The sequence below is a fragment of the Pelophylax lessonae genome, assembly GCF_965119305.1.
Source record: "Pelophylax lessonae genome assembly, chromosome: 4".
NCBI classification, from domain to species: Eukaryota; Metazoa; Chordata; class Amphibia; order Anura; family Ranidae; genus Pelophylax; species Pelophylax lessonae.
Genome location: NC_138771.1, coordinates 133,507,576 through 133,534,563, shown reverse-complemented (window position 1 = coordinate 133,534,563; position 26,988 = coordinate 133,507,576). Strand labels below are relative to the sequence as shown.

Sequence of the window (26,988 nt, the reverse complement as noted above, 5' to 3'; positions counted from 1 at the left end):
CTGTGTACATATGTTCACCAAGTTTTACAGAGTGTCTGTGTTAGCATCCTCGGATGCGTCCTTTGGCCTCAAGGTTTTGCAGGCCGCCATTTAGGGGCAGTCTACTTTTCCTTCTCCTTTATGGTTTTGCTACAATTGAACCCCAGTTGTTACTAGTTGAGCTCCATGTTATATAGTTGACTGTTAGCCGTGGTAATTGCATTCTTTTAAGTTTGTCCTTTCCCCACCCCTCAGTGGTTACTGTTCTTGGACGTCCCTTCCGTCTATGATTTAAAGCAGCAGCTATGTCTGTCGGTGGATGAAAGCGAAAATGGGATTTTTTTACTTACCGTAAAATCCATTTCTCTGAGTCCGGCAGAGCTCCCACCCCTCTTTTCTCTGAAGAGTTGGGTTTTTGGTTGTTCACTGCTTGCAACTAAACTGAAGATGCAACGGTGAGGCCAGGGGTAATAACCCAGGGACCCTGCCCCGCTGGGCGTGTCAAAGCCTTTGGCTCTACCTGGTCACTCCTAGAGGGAGGGTCTTATTACTCATCCATCTATCATTTAAAGCGGCAGCTACGTCCATTTTTCCAATTTTCCTCTGTCCAATGTCTGCTTTTTTTGCCCATCTTAATCTTTTCCTTTTTATTGACCAGTTTCAGATATAGCTTTTTCTTTGCCACTCTGCCTAGAAGGCCAGCATCCTAAAGTTGCCTCTTCACTGTGGATGTTGAGATTGGCCTTTTTGTGGGTACCATTTATTAAGCTGCCAGTTGAGGACCTGTGAAGCATCCATTTCTCAAACTAGAAACTCTAATGTACTTGTCCCCTTGCTTATTTGTGCATCGGGGCCTCCCACTTCTTTCTATTCTGGTTAGAGCCTGTTTGCACTGTTCTCTCACGGGAGTAGTACACACCGTTGTAAGTAAATCTTGAGTGTCTTGGCAATTTCTTGCATGGAATAGCCTTCATTTCTCAGAACAAGAATAGACTGTCGAATTTCAGAAGAGAGTTCTCTTTCTCGCCATTTTGAGAGTATAATCGAACCCACAAATGCTGATGCTCCAGATACTTAACTAGCTCAAAGGAAGGGCAGTTTTTTAGCTTCTCTAATCAGCACAACAGTTTTTAGCTGTGCAAACATAATTGCACAACAATTAGCCTTTTAACACGATTAGCTAACACAATGTACCATTAGAACACAGGAGTGATGGTTGCTGGAAATGGGCCTCTGTACACCTATGTAGATATTCCATTAAAAATAAGCCGTTTCCAGCTAGAAAAGTCATTTACCATAATAACAATGTCTAGACTGTATTTCTGATTATTTCTGATTAATTTAATATTATCTTCATTGAAAACAGTTTTTGTTTTTCTTTCAAAAATAAGAACGTCTAAGTGACCCCAAACTTTTGAACGGTAGTGTTTATCTTTTTTTTTTTTTTTTTTTTTTTTTTTTTAAATGCGGTCTTATTTGTATGGGAAATTGAGGGTGGTCCCTAATTTAGACATGCTCTGGAACACGACACCATCTGACTGCCACCAGAGATGGTGCCTGAAAGTGCTTGCATACTATTTGGGGATTTAAAAAAAACCTCTGGTGCCGTTTCTTCAGAGCCCCGTGCCGTGACCGTCGGCTCCCGCGTACGTGCGCGGGAGTGACGTCACCGGCCAATCAGATGGCCGAATGCCGCGATCCCGGAAGACAGGCAACTGGACATGTCGCCCGTCATACAGGTAAGCGGGCGGCACAGCGGGGGCTTGTTCTAAGGTAAGTATTTCATAATGAGCTAGTATGCGATGCATACTAGCTCATTATGTGTTTGTCTTTCAGGTTGCAAAAAAAAAAGTTTCATGGGTTTACAACCTCTTTAAGAATTGGTACTACATCCATCCAACCAGATATTGATGCGTTTATCAAAAACCGTGTCGGAGCTCTAATTTTGTTTTTTTAATAAAAAAACATTTCAAAGAAATTTAAGTGATTACTCAGGTACATTATCTATATTGGTGATCGTTAACTTGTAATCTGCCCAAACTTTTCTGCTCCTCAACCATCCTTATTGTTAGTGTATTTTATGTGTGGTCCAAGACAATTTGTCGTCTTCCTGTGTGGTTCAGGAGATCAAAAGTTTGAACACCCCTGCTCTATAAAGGTCAAGGTAGTATTACCTGAAACCGAGTTTAAGGTTCATTTTGTTTTAGTTTTTTGTTTATTTTGTCATTGATCCTATCTTTGCTTAATGACTTGATGTATATGATTTCATTTGAGATTTGCACCTCTTTGATATACTAGTTTTAAAATACCTTGTCATAGGTACTGTGCATTTGTGTAGTTCCCATTTCCTTATACATTTTTTAGTCATGGCCAAAATATTGGCACCCCTGCATTTCTGTCAGATAATGCATCGCTTTACCCAGAAAATTGTTGCAATTACAAATGTTTAGGCATTCTCATGTTTCTTTTGTTTGTATTGGTATGACACAGAGGAGAAACAAAAAGACAAATCTGACACATTCCACTCAAAGCTCCACCAATGGACTGGACAAAATTATTCACACCCTCAATTTAATATTTGAAAGCACACCCCTTGAAAAATAAATAACTGAAATCAATTGCTTCCTCTAGCCAACAATGAGTTTCTTACACCGCTCTGCTGTAATTTTGGACCCCTCTTTTTTGCCAACTGCTCCAGGTCTCTCAGATTGGAGAGGTTCCTTTTCCCAACTCCTCTTTTGGGATCTCACCACATGTTTATGGCAGTGGTCCCTGATCTCCCTGGCACCAGGGACCGGTCTCGCAGAAGACAACATGTCCAAGACCCAGGGGTGAGGGGGGTTGGAGTAGTGGTCAGATGGAGGTATGGGGTTGTAGACCAATTATCACCTGCTCATTGATATGGCCTTACAAAGAATACTAGGACATGTAACACCACCAGTGCAGAGCCCCAGCCTCAGTCCGTATTACTATCCTCCTAACTGCAGACACAAACAAGGACGGATGACCTTTACTCGCATAGTTGGAAATTAGGGTTTCTATCACTGTTTGATGTCGCTCCGGTCCTCCAAGACCATAGAGTTGAGTGGGGGCCATCTTGCCCTCACTCGACTTCCTGTCTGTGAGGAGCGGGGACTGGATCGCTTTTCCTGCTGCAGGCGGGTCCGGTAAGCGGGGAAAACAGCTGGGAAGCGGCGGGAGGGGGCGGGGGCACCTCTTCCGCTGCACCGTAAGGGTGATCCCGTGGCAAATCCGCTGCTGGGACCACCCTTATCTGAAAGCCAACCGCCCGCCATTTAAAAAAAATACCCGTGTTATGGCAGCTATCTGTTGCCATAACCCCGGTATTTAGCATTAAAGGACCGACGTATAATGACGGCGGGTGATCGGTAAGTGGTTAAAGCGAAGTTCCACCCTGAAAATTTTTTTGACTGTCTGCTTGCTCTTACCTGTAAAACAATTGGATAATTAATTATTTTTTTTATTAACTTACCTTGTTTTTAAAGAAAATACACTTGCCTTACTTCCTCTTCCTCCCTCTGCGGACATGGCCGCTGCTGTCACTTCCTTCTTGCGTTGACTCCAGGGAGCTGAACGTCATCGCTCCCAGGAATCCATGCGCCTGCACCGGCCCCGATCATCAGTTCCGGCGCAGGCGCATCATTCCCCAGAAAATGTGCAGGGATGCCGCGCTTGCGCCGGAACTGACGAGTGGGGCCTTTGCAGGGCATTCTGGGACCTAAGAGGACGCCCTGGCTTCAGCTGCCCACACCTGAGATGGCAGCGCTGGACAAGAAATTTTCAAGGTAAGTATTTCTTCTAAAAGGTAAGTGAACTCGGGGACAGTTCAGAGGCTATCATTGCGGAAATGCACTAGCCCTGACTGTCTGGGGGGTATTTTTATCTACGTTTTTTCAGGCGGAAACTCCGCTTTAAAGGCCTCCTTTTTTTCTGAACACAGAATGATGGGCTTTACCAAAAAGCTGTAATTTTGCTTTGTCTGTCCATGGCACGTTCTCCCAAAAGGATTTGGTCTTCCTTTTGGAGTTTTGGTGAACTCCAATCAGGCATTTTTAAATTTCTAGATCAGCCGTAGGGTTCTCCTGGGTCTCGTACCGTAGCGCGCGTTCCTTTTCATTCAGATGGCAATGTATAGTGCTTGCTGGCAGTGGTACCCTGTGCCTGAACGTCAGCTTAAATTTGTCTGGAAGTTAAAGGAGGTTCTTTATCCACCATTCAAACAATTCCTTTGTTGCAGTCTTTGATCAATTTTTCTTTTTCGTCCACAGAGATTAGCTACAGTGCCATGAGCTGTAAACTTCTTGAAAATGTTGCACATAGTGGACACAGGAACTTTAAGATCTCTGGCGAAAGACTTGTAACCTTGAGATTGTCCATGCTTTTCCACAATTTTTGTTCTCAAACCCGCAAACCATTCTTTGCTGCATTTTCTCTTCATGCTCCTTGTGGAACACAAACACACAACAGAAAGGTTGAGTCAATTTTTCACCATTTTGACTGGTTTCCTGTGTGATTTCTATATTATCAGCAGCTGTTGATACATGTGAGTTTTATTACAAATTACAGGAGCATCACAAACTTGGAATGTAATTTTCTCACAATTTTGAGAAGGTGCAATTCATTTTGTCCATTCCATTTTTGGAGTTGCGTGAAATGTGCCAGATTTGTCTTTGTTTCTCCGCTTTTTTGTGTCATACCAATACAAACAAAAGAAATAAATATGAGATGGCCTAAACATTTGTAATTGCAACAATTGTCTCGGTGAAGTGGTGCATTATCTGACAAATGCAGGGGTGCCAATATTTTTGGCCATGACTGTATATATTAAAGTAAAAAATATAAAAATCTCAGTAAAAGAAATATTAACCATTGCAGTGAATGCTCACTTGTGTTTAGCTTGCAGGGTGCAGATGTTTTTTTGTACCCCAACCCCCACACACACACGATTTAACTTGAAGATGCTGGTGCCAATGCTCTGGCATAGGGAAAGCTTTTACCTCCTACAATGAAGAACATATCTCTATTTCTAATTGTGGCAGTAATCCTGCTACTGAGTCTTTAAGCGCCGGTTCACATTACCGCGACGCTACTTGCAGGGGCGACCTCCGAGATCGCGGTGCGAACAGCGCGCCGCGGCCGCCACGGACTTCATAACATTGAAGTCTATGGCGGTCGCCTCCTGGTCGCCCCAAAGAAGCTCCGGACCCTTTTTCTAGGTCGGAGCGACTTGTGTCGCTCCTATTAGAACGGGTCCGCAGCTTCCCTATGGGAGGCGACCTGCGGCGACCTGTGAGGCGACCAGGTCGCCTCACAGGTCGCCCCAGTGTGAACCGGCACTTACTTTCACATTATAGCAGAAACAATGTAATACATTACTTTTTGATTGAACGTTATGGTTGTTTAGTAATGTCCATGTCTGGCATTGGTGTATCTTTGAAATTGCAAGGAATATTGGTAATGGAATTGACATTTTTGCCAACCCTTAAAGTGTTTGTTACCCCCAACACTTCATATGCTTGATATTTACCTGCTGTAGCATGTAACAGTGTGATAAAGTATCCAGTTCTCTTTGTATTGCTTCTATGTGAAATTGCTGCTGTTCCTGCCAGTTCCTCTGCTTTCCTATTAAAATCTGACCACACTAAACAGGAGAGCACAGCATTGTCAGTTTTCTAGCTATGCTGAGAACTCAGCCTGCTCTCCTATGATCAGACTTGTCCTGACATGGCCTCTCTGCACAGCATTCACTGGGAAGCTTAGTTTACTGCTGTTTCTCCTCTACCCAGCTCCTATGCATCGGAGAACAGAGAATGTGATCAATTCTAAAAAAGGGAAAACCGGTATTTGTGAAGTTTTTAATATATCTGTACAAAAATGTTTTGCCTTTTCCATTTTAAACGGAATGGGTTGTTTTACAAAGTGATCATTTACAATCATGTTAAACTTTTGCCAATGCTTAAACATTTTTGTTGAACTGTTTTTCTATTCTATAGAAACAGGCGAGTATCGCTCCCTGGTATTTCTGCGCCAGCCTTTTTCTGTTACAAGTGTTGCAGGACAAACAGTTCTTCTTCCCTGTGTGGTGTCTGGGTTCCCAACCCCCAACCTACATTGGAGCCACAAACAGGAAGAAATCGTTCTTGACAGGTAATGAAATGTTTAGTAGGATTGTTTACAAGCATATGTACTTTTTTTTACTTTTAGTTCTTCATTCCACAAAACATTTGGAATTGAGCTACAAGAGTGCAATAACTAAATCAACAGCAATAGGCAAAATTCCTCAGTTATCTAAACTTCAGAAAAAGCGATTTTGTTCCTGATGAACCAACTGAAGTTAGCACCCCCCACCCGACATCCTGTGATTGAAAAATCAAAGGAACCAAGCCTTGTAGCGTTGGCTGAACAGTGGTTGCTGTCAGTCAGATGCGAAGTGGCTGGTAACAGCTGGGACAAAACCCAAAATATGTTGGTACACTCAGAAATGTCTATTGAAGTCTGTGCATATTGGTTTCTCATGGAAAGGAGGGGAGGCATGGTGTTAATAATTGAGACTTCACTTCCGGTTCCGGCGCCCATGTAACAGGCAGCGCGTAACAGCGGCTCCGGCATCATCGGCTGTAAAAACTGCATCCAGAGCCAACCCTCTGCGGACACGGCTGCTGCCGTCACTTCCTTCTTGCATTGACTCCTTGGAGCTGAACCTCATCGCTCCCAGGAATCAATGTGCCTGCACCGGCCCCCATCGTCTGTATCGGTGCAGGCGCGTCATTCCCTGCTAAACAGCTTCTGGGCATGCCCAGAAACTGTGCAAGGATGCCGCGCTTGCGCCAGAGCTGACGAGCGGGGCCGGTGCAGGGCATTCTGGGACCGAAGAGGACGCCCTGTCTTAGCTGCCCACACCTGAGATGGCAACGCTGGACAATTTTAAAGGTAAGTATTTCTTCTAAAAGGTAAGTGAACTCGGGGACAGTTCAGAGGCTATCATTGCGGAAATGCACTAGCCCTGACTGTCCGGGGGGTATTTTTATCTACATGTTTTCAGGCCGGTACTCCACTTTAAAATCCTTCTCTTTTTCCGAACACAGTAGAATGATCGGCTTTACCAAAAAGCTGTAATTTTGCTTTCTGTCCACGGCACGTTCTCCCAAAAGGATTTGGTCTTCCGGGCGAGAGCGGGATCTATGCCCTGAAAGCCGCTGTTTCTTGGCTTCCTGGGGCTCCTTTGATCCTTTGATAGGGTTAAAGGGGGGAAAAAAAGGCATGGGGACAGCAGCTGCATTGGAAAGAGCACATGCCGTTATGTGCTTGGTGAAATTATGCTCTGGCCAATATGTTATAGCTGTAGAAAAAAAAACCCAGTTGTATGCACAAACACCTACTAGTTAGTGCACTTTAACTTTGAACTTAAACAGTAATGATATCGATCTCATTCAAATTTCAACAAGCTTAGACTTCACCATTTTAAAAGCAAGTATGGTTCTCTAGTGGCATTTAATCTTCAGTCCTAAAATTCCAATGTGTGGCCTGTATTTGCACTCAAAAAGTTCAAATGAAAGCATCCTAAAGGATAAGTTCACCTTTTGGAGCATGTTGTATGTTCTACCCGTATTTAGGGTGAAACATGTACTATGTTCCAGCAGCTGCAGCCTCTCCCACTAAAACACCCCCGGTGATAGCTCCACCCACCTGGCCACGTCATTCATTCAGAGTTTTGTGAATGGGAAACTTTGCGCCTCTCCGCTTGGAGTTTTTAATGAACTACCATGGCGCTGTTGAACACTCTGGTAGCTCATTGTCTGTTTCTGTCAGTGTGAATCTGTCTACCGGTAAGAGCAAACAGATACACTGAGAAGTCTGCAGGAGCCCTGCAGGACACCTGGGATCTGATCGCAGGTCCAATGCTTTCCAGGCTCCAAGTAAAAAAAAAAAAAAATGCACATTTTTTACCTGCAAAAATGTGTATGTATTGGGTTTTAAAAAAGGCGAACTTATCCTTTAATAAGCAAAATACATTCCACAGAAAAATATAGTGATCATCAAGATCTAAAAGTCCATACACCAAATCATGAATGCAGACTGAGGATCTCTTGGAATTGTAGGCCATAATATTCCACCGGTTTCACTGGATCCTCCCAGATGCATCAGAGGTGAGGCATTGTCAGAGCTTGTACTTTACATTTGAATGTGGACTGTTATTACAGGCATCTCTATAGATCCAGAAAACTTCTTGAAACCAACATTTTGGAGTGACCGTTTTCATATTTTTTCGAGGATTAGATGGGCAATAATGTGCTGCATTTTGAAAATGAGTTCTGCATAATTTTTTTTTTTTTTTTTCTGGCAGCCCATTCATAATGAATAAGCTGCTTTATTGCATCTTGTGTTTAAACACATTGTAAAGGGTTGCTTTAATGCGAATAGCCGTTCCACACCTAAAGTCATATACATATTTTTAGCATATATAGGGTTTTTTGGGACACTTTAAAGCGAAAAGAAACACCCGTGTTTTTATTATAGGCTGCCAAATGCGGAAAAATGGTGAGGGAGGACATATATGGGTGGAACATGTAACGTGTTCCAAAGGTGAACTCCTTTAACCACTTAAGGACCGCCTACCGCAGATTTACTGCGGCAGGCAGGCGCTCCTTGGCAATGCGATGTAGGTCTACGTCGCTCGCTCTTAGGAGGCCAGGGGGCGAGCGCGCGCCATATAGCAGAATGTGAAAAATATTGTTTTTTTTCCCCCCAAAATTATCGCCTTTTTTTTTTTTTGTTGCGCAAAAAATAAAAATCGCACATGTGATCCAATGCCACAAAAAAAGCTCTATTTGTGGGGAAAAAAGGACATTCCGCTTGGGTACAGCGTCACACGACCGCGTAATTGTCCGTTAAAGCAGTGCCGAATCACAAAATAGGGCCTGGTCATTAAGGGGGCAAATCCTTCCGGTCTTAGTGGTTAAGTGTTTGCTAAGATCCCACATTTTGACTGGTTTTTAGATTAAGATTTGTAGTTGCTCCCTCTAGTGGTCATTTGTATACAAGTAGACATGCTGTACCTTCCCTGCATATTGGTAGCTGAGGTCTGTTTCCTTAGAAAGGGTCTTGTCTTCAGTCAGCTCACACCTTGATGTTTAGACCGTAGGAGAGAGAAGCAAGTGATAGTCAAGGTTTTTGCATTGCTGTTAGGCAAGGATGAAGAGTCTGTATTTGTATAGTTAAAATGTCTGCCCCGTATATACACACACTCAGAAACATGAACCCCTATTAACACTTTCAGAGAAGATTTATTATACCTGGTCACATTTATATATGCATCCAGACTGTTTCCTTTTCTGTTAAATGTCATTCCTTTGTGCTCACTACAAGTGTTTACATTTGCAGTTTCTTAACTTCATATCATGTTGAATTGATTTTTCCTATTATAAAAGCGCTGGTGTCCTTTTTGGAATCACAGGATTGCTTTGTGTTTGTGCTATATAACTAGTATGTATGGTGTTACCTCTTCAATGATAACTCTAGAATCCTGTGGGGTTGATATAAAGATTTATTGACATACAACTCTATTCTTTCCTGACTTTTGGTGATCTAGGAAGGTCAGTACTGCTGAGATTTATTCTGTCCTGTTGCTACTATTGTTCAATTCAATGCAAGCTTGGATGGTTTTGACTCTGCCCTTCCATTGACTGTGTCTACTACTTACAGCTCGGACAGATTGGCATTGTTGGCAGGAGGCAGCCTGCAGATCAGCAATGTGACAGAGGAGGATGCTGGGATCTATACATGTACAGCAGACAATGGAAACCAAACCATACAGGCCCAAGCTGAACTTATTGTGCAAGGTAAGGAAGTCCTCCTATGCAGAAATACAGCTTTGCAGGGGGTGGCAAACCTAGCACTGTGTGTTCCAGGACTTTGCATATTGCTTCTAGAGATCCGAGTTTGGTTGTTAGTATGATGGTGACCTCAGTCTTCTGTAAAATGCATTTTATAATTCTATTTTGCATACCATTCACCTTACTATGAACTATAATGTGATACGTTTTAATTTGATCACTTCTCTGTATTTTAATGTTTAATTTTATTTTGTCAACTTTATTAAATCCACTGAACGGAGTGCGCAGCATGGCACTTTTCCTTTTTAGGAGAAAAGGGTGTGTAGAGAAGAAAACCATTTTTCCAACATCCTATGTATGTTGAGCTATTATGCTTAATGTATTTTAATGTTGAGTTATTCCACTTTTAAAGCGCTAATGTGAGGGCTCTGGGTGTATAAATTGTATTCCAGAAGACACGATACTGCATCCTTGTTTGTAGATTTTAAACCTGAACCCTTAGCAGATATTACAAACCCCACTAAACCTAGTTATATATGCATTGAAACCCTTTTTTAACTTACAGCGCGGATACATATGTAGATCTTTACTTTTAATATTCCTGTGCAAAGCAGTAGACTGGAGGGAGGAGGGACAGACCTGTGAGCTTTTTCACTCTTTTGCCTGTTCTATCAGTGAATAGTTGGATGGAGGCCACTCAGACAGCAAACGTCCAGTCCCAAGTATGCAAAAGCAATTTTTTACTGCATCTGTATGTTAAGATATGGATGCAACCTAAGCTTTACTTTAAATGGAAAAAGCTGACCCAATAATCGAGAAAAATGAGACAACCCTCTTGGCTCTATAGAATGACCCCTAAAAAATAGAAAAAACAAAACTCACTACTGTATAGAGCTGCTGTGCTAATCAACCCCAAAATATCGGCATGTTCAGAGAGTAATTCTCTCAACATGAGCTCGGTGCTCAATACAATTTATATTATATGCAAAATGTGTTTAAAAATATAGACCAAAAGGAACTTAAGTGAAATAAAAAAAAAAACAGTTATATCTAAGCAGTGCTAAGTGCCCAAAAGTGAAGGTGTCTTACAAGGTATATACAGTATAAACATTCACATGAAAATGACTAACAACCCTAATTGAGTGAATATACATTCAAATGTCTCGGTGTTTAGGTCCAAATTGAACAATATAATAGCGCACACATACACAGAAAAATTGTTTTCAAATCTTGCAAGGCTTTTTAAAAACACCTGCTCTTATACAGTAAATATGGGGATTTGGTCACACCATATGGGCATACTGTGCTTAAGCCCACCACTATGTCAAAGTACCCCATTTTCAGTGGGTCCTACACTATTCATAGAGAATATATTCCCACTTCTCAAAACCATAGGGCAATACTAATTTCTGTCATGGAAGAAGTTTGCAGGCTGCAGACAGTGTTTTTAGGTCCATTCCACCACATTAAAATATATTAAGTCCACCAACTTCCCGATGTGTTAATTTTTGGAAAAGGAAAAAAGTGATCAACTGCGCTAGCTAAACACAATAAAAGCTGCTAGCACAAAAACCAGACATAAGGTTAGCAAAATATAAATAAAGTTAATAAAGTGTAGCGTTAAATAATGACTGAACAAACTAGTCCATGTGTATAAGAATTCACCAAAGATGGTGAATACATAAAGTCCCATGTGAATGGTGCAGAAAATCATCCGAAAGTGGTGAATGTGGTCACAGTGGCAGCCAGTCCCAAACACCATAGGAGGCGAAATGATAATGCGCTCACCGGAGACTTTGGATCCAAACTACCATATAGCAAAAGGGTCAAACTGGTATCGTAGGATTAGCGCATTACTTTATTTACTTTGTTAATTTTTGGAAGACTGAACGCCAGTTGAGAAAACCAACCACCAATAGAATATTTTTTCACATTCACCGGATCCAAATGTTTCAAAAGGCAGGCATATGCATAGATTACCAAATCCACACACTGTCCTAGATCTCCCATATCTTACTCAATCCTCTCTCAAGGTAGGATTGATTCAACTCCGCTCAGCCATAAAAGAAAAGAGATGTGTAGTAACTTCAAATGTAATTTATTAATAAAAAGCAGATGATCTCACAAGTACAGAAGCAATTTCCGGCATGCATAAATTGGGGTTCAAGGAGGGAACTTCAGTTGACATCCTCACACACTCCTACAACCGCTGACCGGCTGATCCATGTTACCCCTACACCTCCAATCACTTCCTGCCCCCGGCTGTCACTCTGCCCACAAAGTGTTTCATTGACTCACAACTTTCTCAAGCGGGTGACCTTGTTACACTCTGAACATATTGCTTACAATAGAGAAAAATACAATTTGTTATGAATAAATGGCTGGAAATCATTATAGAGGAAAAAAGCAGTTAGAACTTTGAATACATGCTTTCATTGGCAGTGACTACAACTCTTGTGACTCAAAAGTAAAGAGAATCTGTTTGTAAAAAAAAAAAAAACTACTTTTGTTATAAATATTTCTCTTCATACCTTCTAATGCAGGGATCCTCAAACTACGGCCCTCCAGCTGTTGCGGAGCTACACGTCCCATGAGGCATTGTAAAACGCTGATATTCAGACATGACTAGGCATGATGGGGATTGTAGTTCTTGAACAACTGGAGGGCCGTAGTTTGAAGACCCCTGTTCTAATGTGAATTAATGCGGTTTTATTTAAGTTGGCAAGATCATCTGTATATTATAGATTATTGTCTGTAGTGCACTTTTCCCAACAGGGTTTTCCTTTACGATTTGAAGCATTCTTGTGGGTTTTTCTTTTTGGAAATCCCCACTTTTTTTTTTTTTTTTCTCTGGTGTTTAAATTGTACTCATCCAGAAGTCTTGCTGTTTGTAGGATCGTTTGGAAAGTTTTATGTGATAGTTGTATTAGTTGCTACACCCGGTTATTGTTCTATGTGACACTGGCACTAGGCTTCACTTTTATCTTCTGTTGACTATCTGGGAGAGGATGCAGTACTTCCCTCTCTGGGGACCTGTCCTATTTCCTTCTAGGTGATAACACGCAGGGTGTTTGACAGTAAACCGGGTCACTCCTTTCCCTCTCCAACAGAGTATTTGTTGGTGACAAATGATCAGTATTTCCCTTCACCTGCTGTCATTAAATCATCATAACCTTTATCACCCTGTGTATTAATGGCATCCATCCTGAACATTTTTATTTCTGAAAGCTTTTTGCCCATGTTTCTACAAATTGGAGAGCACTGTGCAATAATGTATTCTGGTACATAAATTAAATTTGCTACTTTTAAAAACCATGCACCTAATTGGTTTTTCTCTCTATGCAGTGCCTCCTGTTTTTAATGTTAAGCCATCTAATACCCATGCTCACGAATCTATGGACATCGTGTTTGAGTGTGAGGTCAGTGGAAAACCCACACCGGCTGTCAAATGGGTGAAGAATGGAGACATGGTTATTCCAAGCGATTACTTCAAAATAGTGGTGAGTTAAGGGTGTTTGAGTTGCATGGCTGTATCCTTTGCTGCCTGTGGCTGTCACAAAAACCTTACATGGAACTGCAATCATTTTGTGTAATATAAACAAGAAAAACTCTTACTGCAGTGTAGTATAGTCAATTGCACTAGCCCCATTGATGCTAAAGCTGGCCATACATTGAAATCTGACTCTATGGCAGGAGCCAAGCAAGTTTTGATCCATCTATGGCCATTCCTGTCGTGAAGTCGATCTACCGATCAACTTCTCAATAATGTTCCAATTCAAACAGCACTTGCAGCCAATTGGCTACAGGACCCATCAGTGTATTCTGATAGGTGAGTCCCCTTGTCGGAATACGACACAGCAGGAAGGATCTCCCCATGCACCTCAGATGTATGGATGGTGGAATCTGGTGACCTTTTTTCATTCAACCTGCTAGGTGAACGGAAAAGGTGACCCATGTGTACCCTGCTATAGGATAATGGTTGGTGCTTTCTTGTTGAAAGTGGCAAGTTTTTTTAGGCAAAATGCTGCTGTTGTAAAGAGCAATTCATCAAATTGGTAAGAAGATAATGTAAAATGTTGGGAGTAATGTGACTGGGAAATGAATCAGATGTTCTTTGATTGCAAGGAGTAGAGAAGTGTGGCCCTAACCCATGATAGACCGTTAATCACAAATCGGTTGTCTAACTAAATACAATCCGTGATAGCTAAGAGTGACTGGTGGGTCACAGAATATCAAGAATCATTGCTTTAATCCTAATATAGGAATTCCCTAAGGCAATATTGGTTTAGGTGTGTACCCTTTCTGTTCCAGAATGCTTGTTAGGCAGCAGTATTGTTAGTACTCCCGTTATACTCCAGGTTTACGGATCCCGTCATGATATCTTAGTGTATGTTAGATTTTTTTGATTTTTTGTTTTTAAATTAGGCTTGTAGAAACAGTCTGCAGAGACTATGGCCAGTGGGTAAAAAACAGTAATAAGATGCCTTAGTACACAATACTGAGTTTTTAATATAGAGTAGGAAAACTGTATTTTTAGAAGTTGTTTTATTTAATGTGCTGCTCTGGCTGCTGAATGACCTTTCTAACAAAGAATTATTCTAAAATGGGCAAAGTTGCATGGGACAGTGTGCATGCTTAAGCCTACGGAGCGGGAAAAGCTAAAAGATACCCCTAATGTCCACCTTTTTATGAAGGAGGAGACAATCCCAATCCAACCCATGTATTCTTGCCCCAAAGAAGCTCAGGCAGGGCATGTCTGTTATGGTCAGATATAGCCTATGGACATGCATATTTTCTGTTCAGACCATAACTGGCCAGATTAGGCAGACATTCTGTCTTAAGGCCACTTTTAAAGAGTTGAATTAAGCCTTGCCTTCTGTTTTAAAATGTTTTTTCTCCTTTAGGATGATCATGATCTGCAAGTTCTTGGACTGGTGCGCTCAGATGAGGGGTTTTATCAATGTATTGCAGAGAATGAGGTGGGAAATGTTCAGGCCGCAGCTCAGCTCATTATTTTAGAGCCTGGTAAGTCTGGAATGTTTATCCTTCACTGTTTGAAACTGCCATGCAACTAGACCCTCCTGATCTGAGAATCCCTGCATCTCATTCTTCCCACATTTCTGCCTGTAATGAATCAGGCCATGCTGGTGGCATAAATTTGCTTTGTTGACTTGATGAATATTGACTCCATTATGTCATTGTGTCTTTGACCTTTAATGTTATTATATAATCGCTGCCTGGTTGTCCCACCTGTGGAGAATTGCTCCAGGGACCTGCGCCTTTTTTTTACCTTAGTTTCCTGATCCACCTTTCCACTACCTCCTCTGCAGCATCCTTTTCTCTGTGCGTCATATGTCCTGCTGATTTCCGGGTCATGGAAAAAATCCTGTGACATTGGGGTTATCAACCTACATTGAAGTAGATCTGCGATTGTGACTAACGCCCTAAAGTTCAAAGACACACAAAATGGCAAAAATAATTTTCTCATTTTAATTGGTATAATTAACTTTAAATTGCATCACATGTTGAACATATATTCCTTTTGTACTGCACTCCCATGTACAAAATTATTTTCCACATATAATTTTATAGCCTGTGCATGAAATTGTGTTTTCTAATGATGCAGTCTTCCCTTTTACAAAAATAAATTTATTAGCATAATTTTGATAAAGTTTTTTGTTTTTCTCTTATGGTATACTCTCGCCGGCCACTTTATTAGGTGCACCTATTCAATTGTTTGGAGACCCAAATTGCTAATTAGCCAATCACATGGCATCCACTCAATGCATTTGGGTATCTAACTCTATACATGGTGAGGACGACTTGCTCAAGTTCAAACCAAGCATCAGAGTGTGGAAGAAAGGCAATTTTAGTGACTTTGAATGTGGCATGGTTGTTTGTGCCTGAGGGGTTGGTCTGAGTATTTCAAAAACTGTTGATCTACTGGGGATTTTCACACACCATCTCCAGGGTTTAAAAGGAATGGTCCGAAAAAGAGAAAATATTCAGTTAGCGTAAGTTGTGTGGACGAAAATGCCTTGATGTCAGAGGAGAATGGGCAGACTAGTTTGAGATGATAGAAAGGCAACAGTAACTTAAATATAACCACTCCTTACAACCATGATATGCAGAATACCATCTCTGATTGCATAACACATGGGACCTTGAAGTAGATGGGCTACATCAACAGAAGACCACACCCGGTGCCACTCCTGTGAGCTAAGAAGAGGAAACTGAGGCTACAGTTTGCAGAGGCTCACCACAAATGGACAGTAGAAGATTGGAAAAACGTTGCTGGTCTGAGTCTCGATTTCAGCTGCAACATTCAGATGGTAGGGTCAGAATTTGGTGTAAACATAAAGGCATAGATCCATCCTGCCTTGTATCAATGGTTCAGACTGCTGCTGGTTGTGTAATGGTGTGGTGGATATTTTCTTGGCACACTTTGGGCCAATTGGCCATCGTTTATACGCCACGGCCTACCTCAGTATTGTTGTTGACCTTGTCCATGCCTAATTCCAGCAGGATAATTCAACATTTCTCAAAGCTCAAGTCATCTCAAACTGGTTTCTTAACCACTTAAGCCCCAGCCCTATTGGACACTTTTTGTTCACAAGTTAAAACCATTATTTTTTCCTAGAAAACTACTTGGAACCCCCAAACATATATATTTTTTTTAGCAAAGACTATGGAAAATAAAATGTCGGTCATTGCAATATTTTTTTGTCACGTGGTATTTGCGCAGCGGTCTTTAAAACGCAATTTTTTTGGGAAAAATTTTGAAAAATCACATTTCACTGCATTTAAATACTAAACAGTAAAGTTAGCCCATTTTTTTTGTATATTGTGAAAGATGATGTCACGCCGAGTAAATAGATACCCAACATGTTACGGTTTAAAATTGCCCCCCCCCCCCCCCCCAGTGGGATGGCGACAAACTACGGTCAATAGAGATCTCAATAGGCGACACTTTAAATTTAACGGTTACCAGTTTAGAGTTAAGAGTGTAGCTCTTTTTTTAAAAGTATTGCCCACGCTCTGGCGATCGCGGCGATACCTCATATGTGTGGTTTGAACAGCGATTTCATTCGCGGCTCGACTTCCGTATACGTTTTTTTTTTGTGCGCGAGGTGACGGGGGCGGCTAAATTTTTTTTTTTCCTATTTTTTTTTTTTAACTTTATTACAGGTTTTTTAAAAAAAATAAAAAATCACTTTTATTGCTGTCATAAGCAATGTAAACATCCCTTGTGACACCAATATGTAGTGACAGTAGGCTTGTGACGGTATCAGATTTTCATGCTGCGGTTAATTGATTAAGGTTTTGCCACGGTATACGGTATTATCACGGTATTCTATTATTAAATTTAAATTATTAAATTTCTACCTCACTTCAATTTCATTGCTGAATTTAGGGGCTTTGGTTCACTTATGCACATTATTATATAGTCAGTCAGTACAGACTCTGTGAACCAGGCCTAAAATAGGTCATCAAGCAGTGTCTGGCCTAACTGGTGATAACTGGTCCTGGCGCTCGGCTCCGATCCGATGGCCTGGTCATTAAGAGGGCAAATCCTTGTGGTCAAGAAGTGGTTAAACCTGAAGGAGGTGTCGTTTATAAATTACTTTACTATTGCTTTAGGCCTGGTTCACATGTATGCGGGTTGGTGGTTCACATGTATGCGGGTTGGCGGTTCACATGTATGCGGGTTGGCAGCCCACATTTGCATAGGCATAGCAGCCCATTGATTTGAACGGGCTGCTATGCCCTCATTTTCCGCAGAAAAAAGGTGCATGCAGCATTTTTTTAAAATTCAGTGGCCTTGAAATCCATCCTGCTTTTGCACCATGCGACTAACCTGCAGTTCCTGCTCTGGCAAGCTTTCTGCATTTTTTGTATACGTGGGCACGGCATTTAAAAAGAGTTTGCGTGTGCAGCAACGGCAGGTAAGTCGCATGGTGCAAAAGAAGGACGGATTTCATGGCCACTGCATTTTTTTTAAATTCTGCATGCACCTTTTTTCAGCTGAAAACGCAGGCATAGCAGCTCAAGCCCATTCACATCAATGGGCTGCTATGTCTGTGCAAATGTGGGCCCCCAACCCGCATACATGTGAACCAGGCCTAAAGCAATAGTAAAGTCATTAATTGGTTAAACCTGCAGGGGGACCGGTGTGTTTAATCTATTAATGACTTTACTATTGCTTTAGGCCTGGTTCACATGTATGCGGGTTGGGGGCCCACATTTGCACAGGCATAGCAGCCCATTGATGTGAATGGGCTTGAGCTGCTATGCCTGCGTTTTCAGCTGAAAAAAGGTGCATGCAGGATTTAAAAAAATGCAGTGGCCATGAAATCCATCCTTCTTTTGCACCATGCGACTTACCTGCCGTTGCTGCACATGCAAACTGTTTTTAAATGCCGTGCCCACGTATACAAAAAATGCAGAAAGCTTGCCAGAGCAGGAACTGCAGGTTAGTCGCATGGTGCAAAAGCAGGATGGATTTCAAGGCCATTGAATTTTAAAAAAATGCTGCATGCACCTTTTTTCTGCGGAAAATGAGGGCATAGCAGCCCGTTCAAATCAATGGGCTGCTATGCCTGTGCAAATGTGGGCCGCCAACCCGCATACATGTGAACCACCAACCCGCATACATGTGAACCAGGCCTAAAGCAATAGTAAAGTCATTAATAGATAAAAACACCGGTCCTCCTGCAGGTTTAACCACTTCTGGATCGCAAGGATTTGCCCCTTTAAAGACCAGCCCATCGGATCAGAGCGCCAGGACCAGTCATCACCAGGTAGGCCAGACACTGCTTGATGGCTATATAATAATGTAATATGGGCTGCTATGCGTGTGTGTGTGTGTATGTATATATATATATATATATGTATATATGTATATATATATATATATATATATATGTATATATATATATATATTAGAGCTGCACGATTCTGCCCAAAATGAGAATCACGATTTTTTAGCTTGGAATAAAGATCACGATCTTTATGTAACAAAAAAAAAAAATTGGGATAACTTTACTGTTACGTTTTTTTTTTTTTTTTATTCATTAAAGTGTATTAATTGCGTTTGAAAGACTGCTGCGCAAATACAGTGTGACATAAAATATTACAACAATTGCCATTTTTTTCTGTAGGGTCTCTGCTAAAAAAAATATATAAAATGTTTGGGGGTTCGAAGTACTTTTCTAGCAAAAAAAAAACTGATTTTAACTTGCAAGCAACAAGTGTCAGAAAAAGGTCCAGTCTTTAAGAGGTTAAACTTCCTTTCTCCCTGGCAGAGGGAAGGAAAAGATACAATGTAATCATTTTTGTTTATAGTTACTGGGAGACTTAATGCTGAAAGGTGTTAGCTGTGTGAGTGAATGAGTCATCCAGCTCACTGAAATGTATCAATTCACAAGTCAGACCCAGGAGCAGAGAAACTCTGTATTTTAAAAATGCCACAATAACAATACCGTGGCTATGCAATACCGTGATATATCGAATTACCGAAAACCGGCATATGTCTAAGTGACAGGTACTCTTTATGGAGGGATCGAGGGTCTAAAAGAACCTCGACCCCTCCACTACACTTCCATGTATGCAAAACGCCGAAAATGGCGTTTTTGCATACAGATGTTTTTTAAATTTGCCGCTTTTTGCAGCACAGTAACCCGGAAGTGACGTCATGGACGCCGCCTCCGTGTTACGTCATCGGAGACCCGATCGAAGCCGCTTCCGGCATTGATCGGGGCTCCATCCAGCCGGCGGACGTGCCGGCTGGGTGCTCGGGGGTCCCGGTGGGACGGGAGCCCCGAGCAAAGTCAGGTCCCCCCCTCCCGCTCACCCGGGTAACGATCGAGCGGCTCCCGAGCCGCATCGGTCGTTACCGACGGAAAGCCGACCGTTGACTGTTAACCACGCTACCGGGATGATGCCTCTATAGCTAGAGGCATCACCCCGGTATACCCCCGCAAAGTCTACCGACGTAGATCTACGTCGATATGCGGTAAGTGGTTAAACATGACAATGAGTTCACTGTACTCCAGTGTCCTCCACAGCCACCAGATCTCAATCCAATAGATCCCCTTTGGGATGTGAAGGAAGATTTTCATCATGGATGTGCAGCCAACAAATCTGCAGCAATTGCGTAAAGCTATCATGTCACTATGGACCAAAATCTGAGGAATGTTTCCAACACTATTAAAGTTAAAACTAAGCCACAAAGAATTAAGACCGTTCTGAAGGCATAAGGGACCAGGTACTAGCAAGGTGTATCGAATAAAGTGGCCAGTGAGTGTAGATGGTAATATTTGAATTGATAAAACTGTATGCCACTAACTTAAGTATATTTTAATAAGGTTATACAAATTGTTTTTATTACACATTTATATAAAATAAGGAACACCCCTTCTTTTTTTAGTTTTTGCTTTTCAAAAAAGTAGCACTTCGATACTAGGCTAATTGTTGTTGGAGACTATATGATAATGTTTGTAAGTCTACAACTCACTTATTGGTTGGTATTTCTTGATTATATGAAGTATGCAAAGGAGGAAGACTGTAACATTTAAAAGTTTACAAGTGAGTTCATTGACCCATTAACAGCCAAGGAATGTGTGGTTTGCTTTGCCACACTGATACCTTGGTCAGTCATTGGGAATAGTTCTGTGTTTTGCATGTTTGTGGGCAGCACAGCCAACAGTAGTGACACTTTGTAAGTTTGATTAAAAGTCAAGATTCAGTGAATCCGCAACCACTGGAATTTGTTGACTTCTTATCAGGAGGGTGTCTTTCTCGTTGGCAGGCTGCCCATGTCTGCATGGAGGCTGTGCCTGGTTTGTTTTGTTTATTTTCTGTTCTTGTTTTTTGCTTTTCGTGTCTGTGTGCCTGTGCTTGTCCTCCCCTCCCTCTTCCCATTTACCTTCGTCAAGGTGTTACCGTCCCAACCTCTCCTGCCCCCTCACTGACCCGTGCCACTGCTCACCATGTAGCTGCCACACCGGGAGGCCCCCTTCCATCATCCCCGCGGGATGTCGTGGCCTCTTTGGTGTCCACGCGATTCATCAAGCTGACCTGGCGTGTACCTGCGGATGCTCATGGAGAAAATCTAACTTACCAAGTCTATTACAGCAAGGAGGGAATGAACAGGTGAGGTTTTGCCTATTAAAATGCTGTAATGGATTATTTTACGGTGTTTTAAATATTGTAAATCAACCAGAGATTACCCACTGCCCAACACAATAGTAATCTTGTAGTAGCATTTGTAAACCATTACATATACCCAGTGAAATGACTAGCCTCAGGGGATACACAGAGATTAAACCAATCCTCCTACATAAGTTGTACTGGTTTATCTGCAGCCATTTCTTATCTACATCTGTTCAGAGTGCTGAATTTTAAAGCTTTTCTGATCGGTTAGAAAAAAAGGGGGTGGAGAGCTGAATTGACACTCTGCAGAGCTCAGTGAAGAGTTCCGAGAGCTGACTGGAGAGAAGACCCCCCCTTCACACAGGAACAGTACTGAGGCTATCACTCTGCTGAAGCTTCCTCCCGTCACCATTTTTCTCTTGGTGTCAGGAAAACTTGTCAGAAGTAATTCATGCTGATAGCAGAGGAACAAACCAGCAGACAAATGACACTTATGATTTCCTATTTGACACAAGTACACACTATAGAGGGATATGCTTTGTTCATATTTTAAGTCTGCGGTTTACAACCACTTACCGACCGCCCGCTGTCAATTTACGTCAGTACTTTGACGCTAAATACCGGGGTTATGGCAGCAGATAGCTGCCATAACCCCAGTCTTTTGAAATCTCTAGGGTTGAAATCTCTTGTTTTTAATTGCGGTCAGTGATTTTTTTTTTTTCACTTCCTGTGAGGTCACTGAGACTAATACTACCTAATATCCAGAACTTAGATGAAAAATAGTTGCATCTTAACACTGATTTTACAGCAGCAGAGCATGTTTCTTAAAATGTAGGCGATGGACAGGCCTTAAAGAAAAACTCACCTTGAAAAGCAACCCATTCAGGTTAAAATGGAAATTAAAGGCAAAACCTGTGAATACATATGAAAAAAAATAAACTCCTTTTTGTCCCCATGTTTATAAATGATCACATAGCTTCTGTTCTCAGCTGCAAAAGGAGCTTAGAGACCTGGGGGAGAGAAGGAGCAGCACACTAATCTTCCCAGTGAATGGCTGGGCAGATCTGCACAAGTCTGATCATTGGAGAAAAGGGGCGGAGTTCCCAGCACAGCTAGAGAACTGACTGCAACGTGCTTAGTGTGGTCAGTTTTTAATAGGGAAGCAGAGGAACTGGCAGGAACACCAGGGATTTCACACAAAGGAAGCAATACAAAGAGAACATTATACTCTTTCATGCAAATACATTGTACAGCAGGCACATGTCAGGAATATGAAATGTTGGGTTTACATATTCTTTAAAACATGCAGTAGCTGTAAATTGTAGGCCTATTTACTACCTGGCACCTGGGATTTCTCTACCCGCAATTTACTATATAAAAAAAATTTTTTCACAAATCTGCATATTTTATTTTTTTATGATTTTAGGGTTCATTTATCCATGTGTTGATTTTGTGTTGGTGTTTAATGCAGAGAGCGTGTGGAGAACACCAGCCGCCCAGGGGAGTTGCAAGTCACCATTCAGAACCTGCTGCCAGAAACTGTCTATTACTTTCGAGTTGTGGCTCAAAATAACCATGGAACTGGGGAAAGTTCTCCTCCTCTGAAAGTGGAGACACAGCCTGAGGGTAAGATATGTATGCAAATAGTTATTAGCTGTTAAGGACGTTTCTAAGCTGTACATACTTCATGACTGTGGCTGGTCATAGAAGCCTTGGTTTTTTTCTTTGTACTGTATTCTTAGACTGGCTACAGTTTGTCTACCAGCCTATATTGAGAGATGAGAATAACATTGTTTTCATGCTAAACTACATGTATGTACACCTGCATAGACTGGTGAGCCGTGTGAGCGTTTTTTTTTTTTTTTTGACTATCGGTGCTTTTGAGACCATCAAGCAGGCTCTCCTCTTGGAGAAGCGAACAGAGATGCTGGTTGATGTCCTGGATTGTTGGGTACTGGACTGGAAGAGTGTGTGCATTTTGTAAAACAGTGTTTGATAGGGTGATCCACAATATTTTGACTCCACATGGAACAGTTCTTGCCCCCTCTCTCTGCATCTTCAGAAGTTTTCTGATGACTGCCCTAGTGGAATGTAACGGTGATGGTGAAGAGACTTGAGTATAGGACTGTGGTGGAGAGGTTTGTCCCATAGTGTGAGGATAATTATCATCTTTACAATGTGACTAAGTAAATGTTGCTGATAGTGGATTTGAGAAGGCGGAAGGCATCGGTGATCCCTCTCAGTTCCAGGAGTTGGAGTTAATGTAGAAGAGAATTATAAGAATCTGAGGGTGCAAATAGATAATAAACTGGACAGGAGTAAGAACACTGAAGTGCTATAAAGGATGGGTCAGAGCTGCCTCTATTTTTTGAGGAGGCTGAGGTCTTTCTTTTTGAGGAGGCTGAGGTCTTTCTTTTTGAGGAGGCTGAGGTCTTTCTTTTTGAGGAGGCTGAGGTCTTTCTTTTTGAGGAGGCTGAGGTCTTTCTTTTTGAGGAGGCTGAGGTCTTTCTTTTTGAGGAGGCTGAGGTCTTTCAACATCTGTCAGACCATGCTAAAGGGGTTAGGAGTCTCTGCTGGCCAGTGTTCCCCTGTATGCGGTGCCGACATGCCTATTTGCCAGACTATTGCTAACTGGACAAGACAAATGAATAGAGACTAGGAACCTGTATTCAAGGACCCTGCTTTTCTAGAACAATTACAGCTGATGTCCATCGCCTTGTTTTTTTGTGGGCACTTTAAAAAAAATGGAATTCACCTAGCCTCTAGAACGTTCCCTATATCTGTGAATATGCACAAGATTTTGTGACTAAAAGCTTATGCCAGGTACACATGGGCAGAAAACGGTCGGTTCAGCAGAAACCAGACAACCTTTGGCCCATTTGTACAGCTCCCTGTCCGATAGCTGCCATTCTCACGGCTAGCTTCTTTTGAACGGGCATGCTGGGAAACCAGAATTCGATCAGCACTCTAAGTGCTGATCAGTGTATCCTGGCAAGGGACAGTCCCCCTGTCAGAACACAATGGCACAGCAGGGGAGTATATGTACTAAAAATTGCCAGTGTTAGTACAGCAGGTTGTCAAGTTTTTTTTTTCTGTTAAGCCCATTGGGTTAAATGGAAAAAAAAAAAAAAAAAAAACTTGGTGTGTACCAGGTTTTAGTCTGCTGAACCTGCCTGTAAGAAGCTTCTTTGTATGTGTTTTGTTAGTGAGGAATCCCTTGATACATTTATCAAGGAAGTCCCTGGGAAAAGGTGCTCCTACCTTACTGGAAAAAGCCTTAGCTTCCTACTCCTATGGTTACTACTACTTGGTGAAATGGTCCTTTCTTTTTCCCCCCATGCATCAACCTCAAACCAAGGCTTGAAGAAGAACTTTACCTTTATCTAAAAGAAAAAAGTTCCACTCAACCTTCTCCTTTATTTTCTTTGAAGGGAGAGGGCACCTATTTTTGCTTTTTTAGCTGAGCAGAGTGGAAGTCCCTCCCCACTTGCAACCTCTTGGGACATGTCCCAGGAGACTGCGGGTCTCTTGAGTAAAGTGCAGTGTGTCTCACGCATGTGTAGTGGGAAGCCAGCTTTTGAAACACTAGAAAGTCACAGCCATCTTCCCGCAAGCAAGATGGTGATACCAGGGACCTGAAGACAAATTATGAAACTGGCCTAGGTAGTAAAAAAGCTTGACCTGTGGTCTGCAAAGTGTCTGTATATTAAATGTCTGCAGCTACAAAGTATTTGTAGCTGCTGCCATTCAATATTTTGAGAAATGACCAGAGCTCTTCTTAAAGATCTTTTTGTAGCAAGCCTTTAACTCTCACATTCCCCAGGCCTGTCCAGAAGCTTGACAAGTGATCAAAGTCCGCTAATCGTTTAGTCTTCAGTGAGCAGAGAGCCGTGACTGCCTGTCCACCATTCTCTGCTTTGCACCTCCAGTGCTTACCGGGCTGTGGAGGGGCGGGAGCAGCTAGCTCGGGGGCTTTCAGCAGAACCAGCTGCCACTCAGGATTCTGGGTGGATCCCAACATTAAAGTCAGGATTCCTCCAGAGTCTGGACCAGCTGAGTTACGTTTAAGTAAGCGGAGTAAGTCTATCGGCTAAATGTGGGTCACATGGGTGCAGCACTTAGTGTACTCCTGTGACCCAGGGGAGAAGTTGTGCCATTTTAAAACTAACATCTTTTGGCCCTACGCCTCCTGGGGATGTTCTGCACTCTTTTGACCTGTATTCAGCAGACAGCAGGCTAAAACTTGCTGTCAGCTGATGTCACCCTGCCATTCCAGGCTCTGGAGAGATCCCAACTTTGTCAGGATCCACCCAGGTGCCTGGCCCGGCAGCTGGCTCAGCCTCTCACCGAGCCTGAGCCAGCTGTTCTCCACAGCCCGACGCTCCAGTAAATGCTGGAGGGGCAAAGCAGAGAGCCGGTGACTGAATTTAAAGCTGAACTCCAGACAAAATGTTTTTCCCCCATAAAGTACGGGCACTACTAATTTTGAACTAGGGGAGAGGAAAGCAGAGATATACTTATCTGATCCATCAATCTTCCCCGCACAAGACTGCTCCAGCACCCCTGTGCTCCAGCGGTCTTGAAAATGGAATGTTACTGATGTCAGCATGCTCAGAGTGTTCTCCATAGAAAGGAACAGTTCACTGCTGGACCATGGGAGAGTGCAGTTTACCAGAGGATCAGAGCGGATCAGGTGAGTATGTTTGTGCTCACCCCTAGAACCAAGCAGTTGAGCCCTGCAGCACATGTGTAAAAACCTTTTTTGCCCAGAGTTTCTTGTAGATATGGATATGTGTTTACACAGTAGATGAGATACCCATGTATGGTGGCCTTCTCTCTAAGAAGTCTAAGAAAAAACTAAACTAGTATTGTAAAACAATTGTCTGTGATTATTCTGTATATTAAAGATAGTTACAGAATAATCATTTTAAATTTTACTGCATGGGATTTTTGGTTAATTGAGAGAGCATCCATAAAATTTAAGTAGGATTACTCTTAATTTTGGAATCTAATGTTGACCTTGACATAAGTAACTGTATTAAATTAGTATTGTGTTTGAAATACATCATACTAAGTAATAAAAAAAGATCCTGATAACAGCCACAGCTTCACACATTGAAGTATTTTTTTATTTTTTAATTTACAGTTCAAGTTCCAGGTCCTGCACCAAATTTAAGAGCCACATCCACCTCCCCAACTTCTGTCAGTGTCAGCTGGGAAACGCCACTGTCGGGAAATGGGGAAATACAAAACTACAAACTCTACTACATGGAGAAAGGTGCAGGCAACGAGCAGGTAAGTAATATGCATAATGGGACCTTTTTGTAATATGTTTAGTACAGAAGAGTAACAAATCTTAGAACTGCCTTTCTAACACAGTAGGGAACCCTTGAGGTCTTGAGTATCACTGTTTATTATATCTGCGGCTCCCAGTACATTAGTGTTTGCAGAAAGATTTAGATAAAAGAATAAAAGAAAAGGGAATATGGTATACTTGGGGGGATTTGATACCCAGTGCTGTCATTTAATACAAAGTTATTTTCAGTAATAAAATTAGACATGCCAGAAAAAAAAAACTCAGACCATGAAGTTTGTAGTAGTGTTCCACATTGATGGGCAGTGGAAAAGTGTCCTTTACAATGGTGGTCAGTGAAGTCCCCATTTACGCTAATGGTCAGTGTAATCCCCTTTACATTGGTGGTCAGTGGAGAATGAACCTATAGGTTGATGGTCTGTAGAAAAGGCTCCCATTACATTGGTGGTCACTGTGGAAAATGCTCTGTGCATTGCTGGTCGGTCGGAAGAATGCCCCCTTACAGAAAGCTGAAAAGATCATTGGTTTCAATGGTAACGTACGGAGACCTAAATTGCTGCTTGGTAAAGGCACCCCTAGCAACCCCTGACGGAGTCCCTGTTGAAAGAGGCTGTTTTAGAGTAAAAGATTTTTGAATTCCTTTTTGGTGCTTAACTACTCTATGGTTCTGTGTTTTTACCATTTCCC

At 42.0% G+C, this 26,988-nt stretch overlaps 1 protein-coding gene across 5 annotated transcripts in view; it reads left to right on the top strand.

The window, feature by feature from the left end:
• Positions 1-26,988, top strand: part of NEO1 (neogenin 1) — a 306,375-nt gene that overhangs the window by 206,919 nt on the left and 72,468 nt on the right. For 4 of the 5 annotated variants that reach the window (XM_082257066.1, XM_082257065.1, XM_082257064.1 and 1 more), the window contains exons 4-10: positions 5,994-6,147; positions 9,703-9,839; positions 13,179-13,333; positions 14,738-14,858; positions 20,771-20,987; positions 22,459-22,613; positions 26,134-26,282. In XM_082257066.1, coding sequence (XP_082113192.1) covers positions 5,994-6,147; positions 9,703-9,839; positions 13,179-13,333; positions 14,738-14,858; positions 20,771-20,987; positions 22,459-22,613; positions 26,134-26,282 — 1,088 coding nt within the window. The remainder of the gene's footprint in view (positions 1-5,993; positions 6,148-9,702; positions 9,840-13,178; positions 13,334-14,737; positions 14,859-20,770; positions 20,988-22,458; positions 22,614-26,133; positions 26,283-26,988) is intronic. The other variant, XM_082257067.1, reaches the window with a different exon arrangement.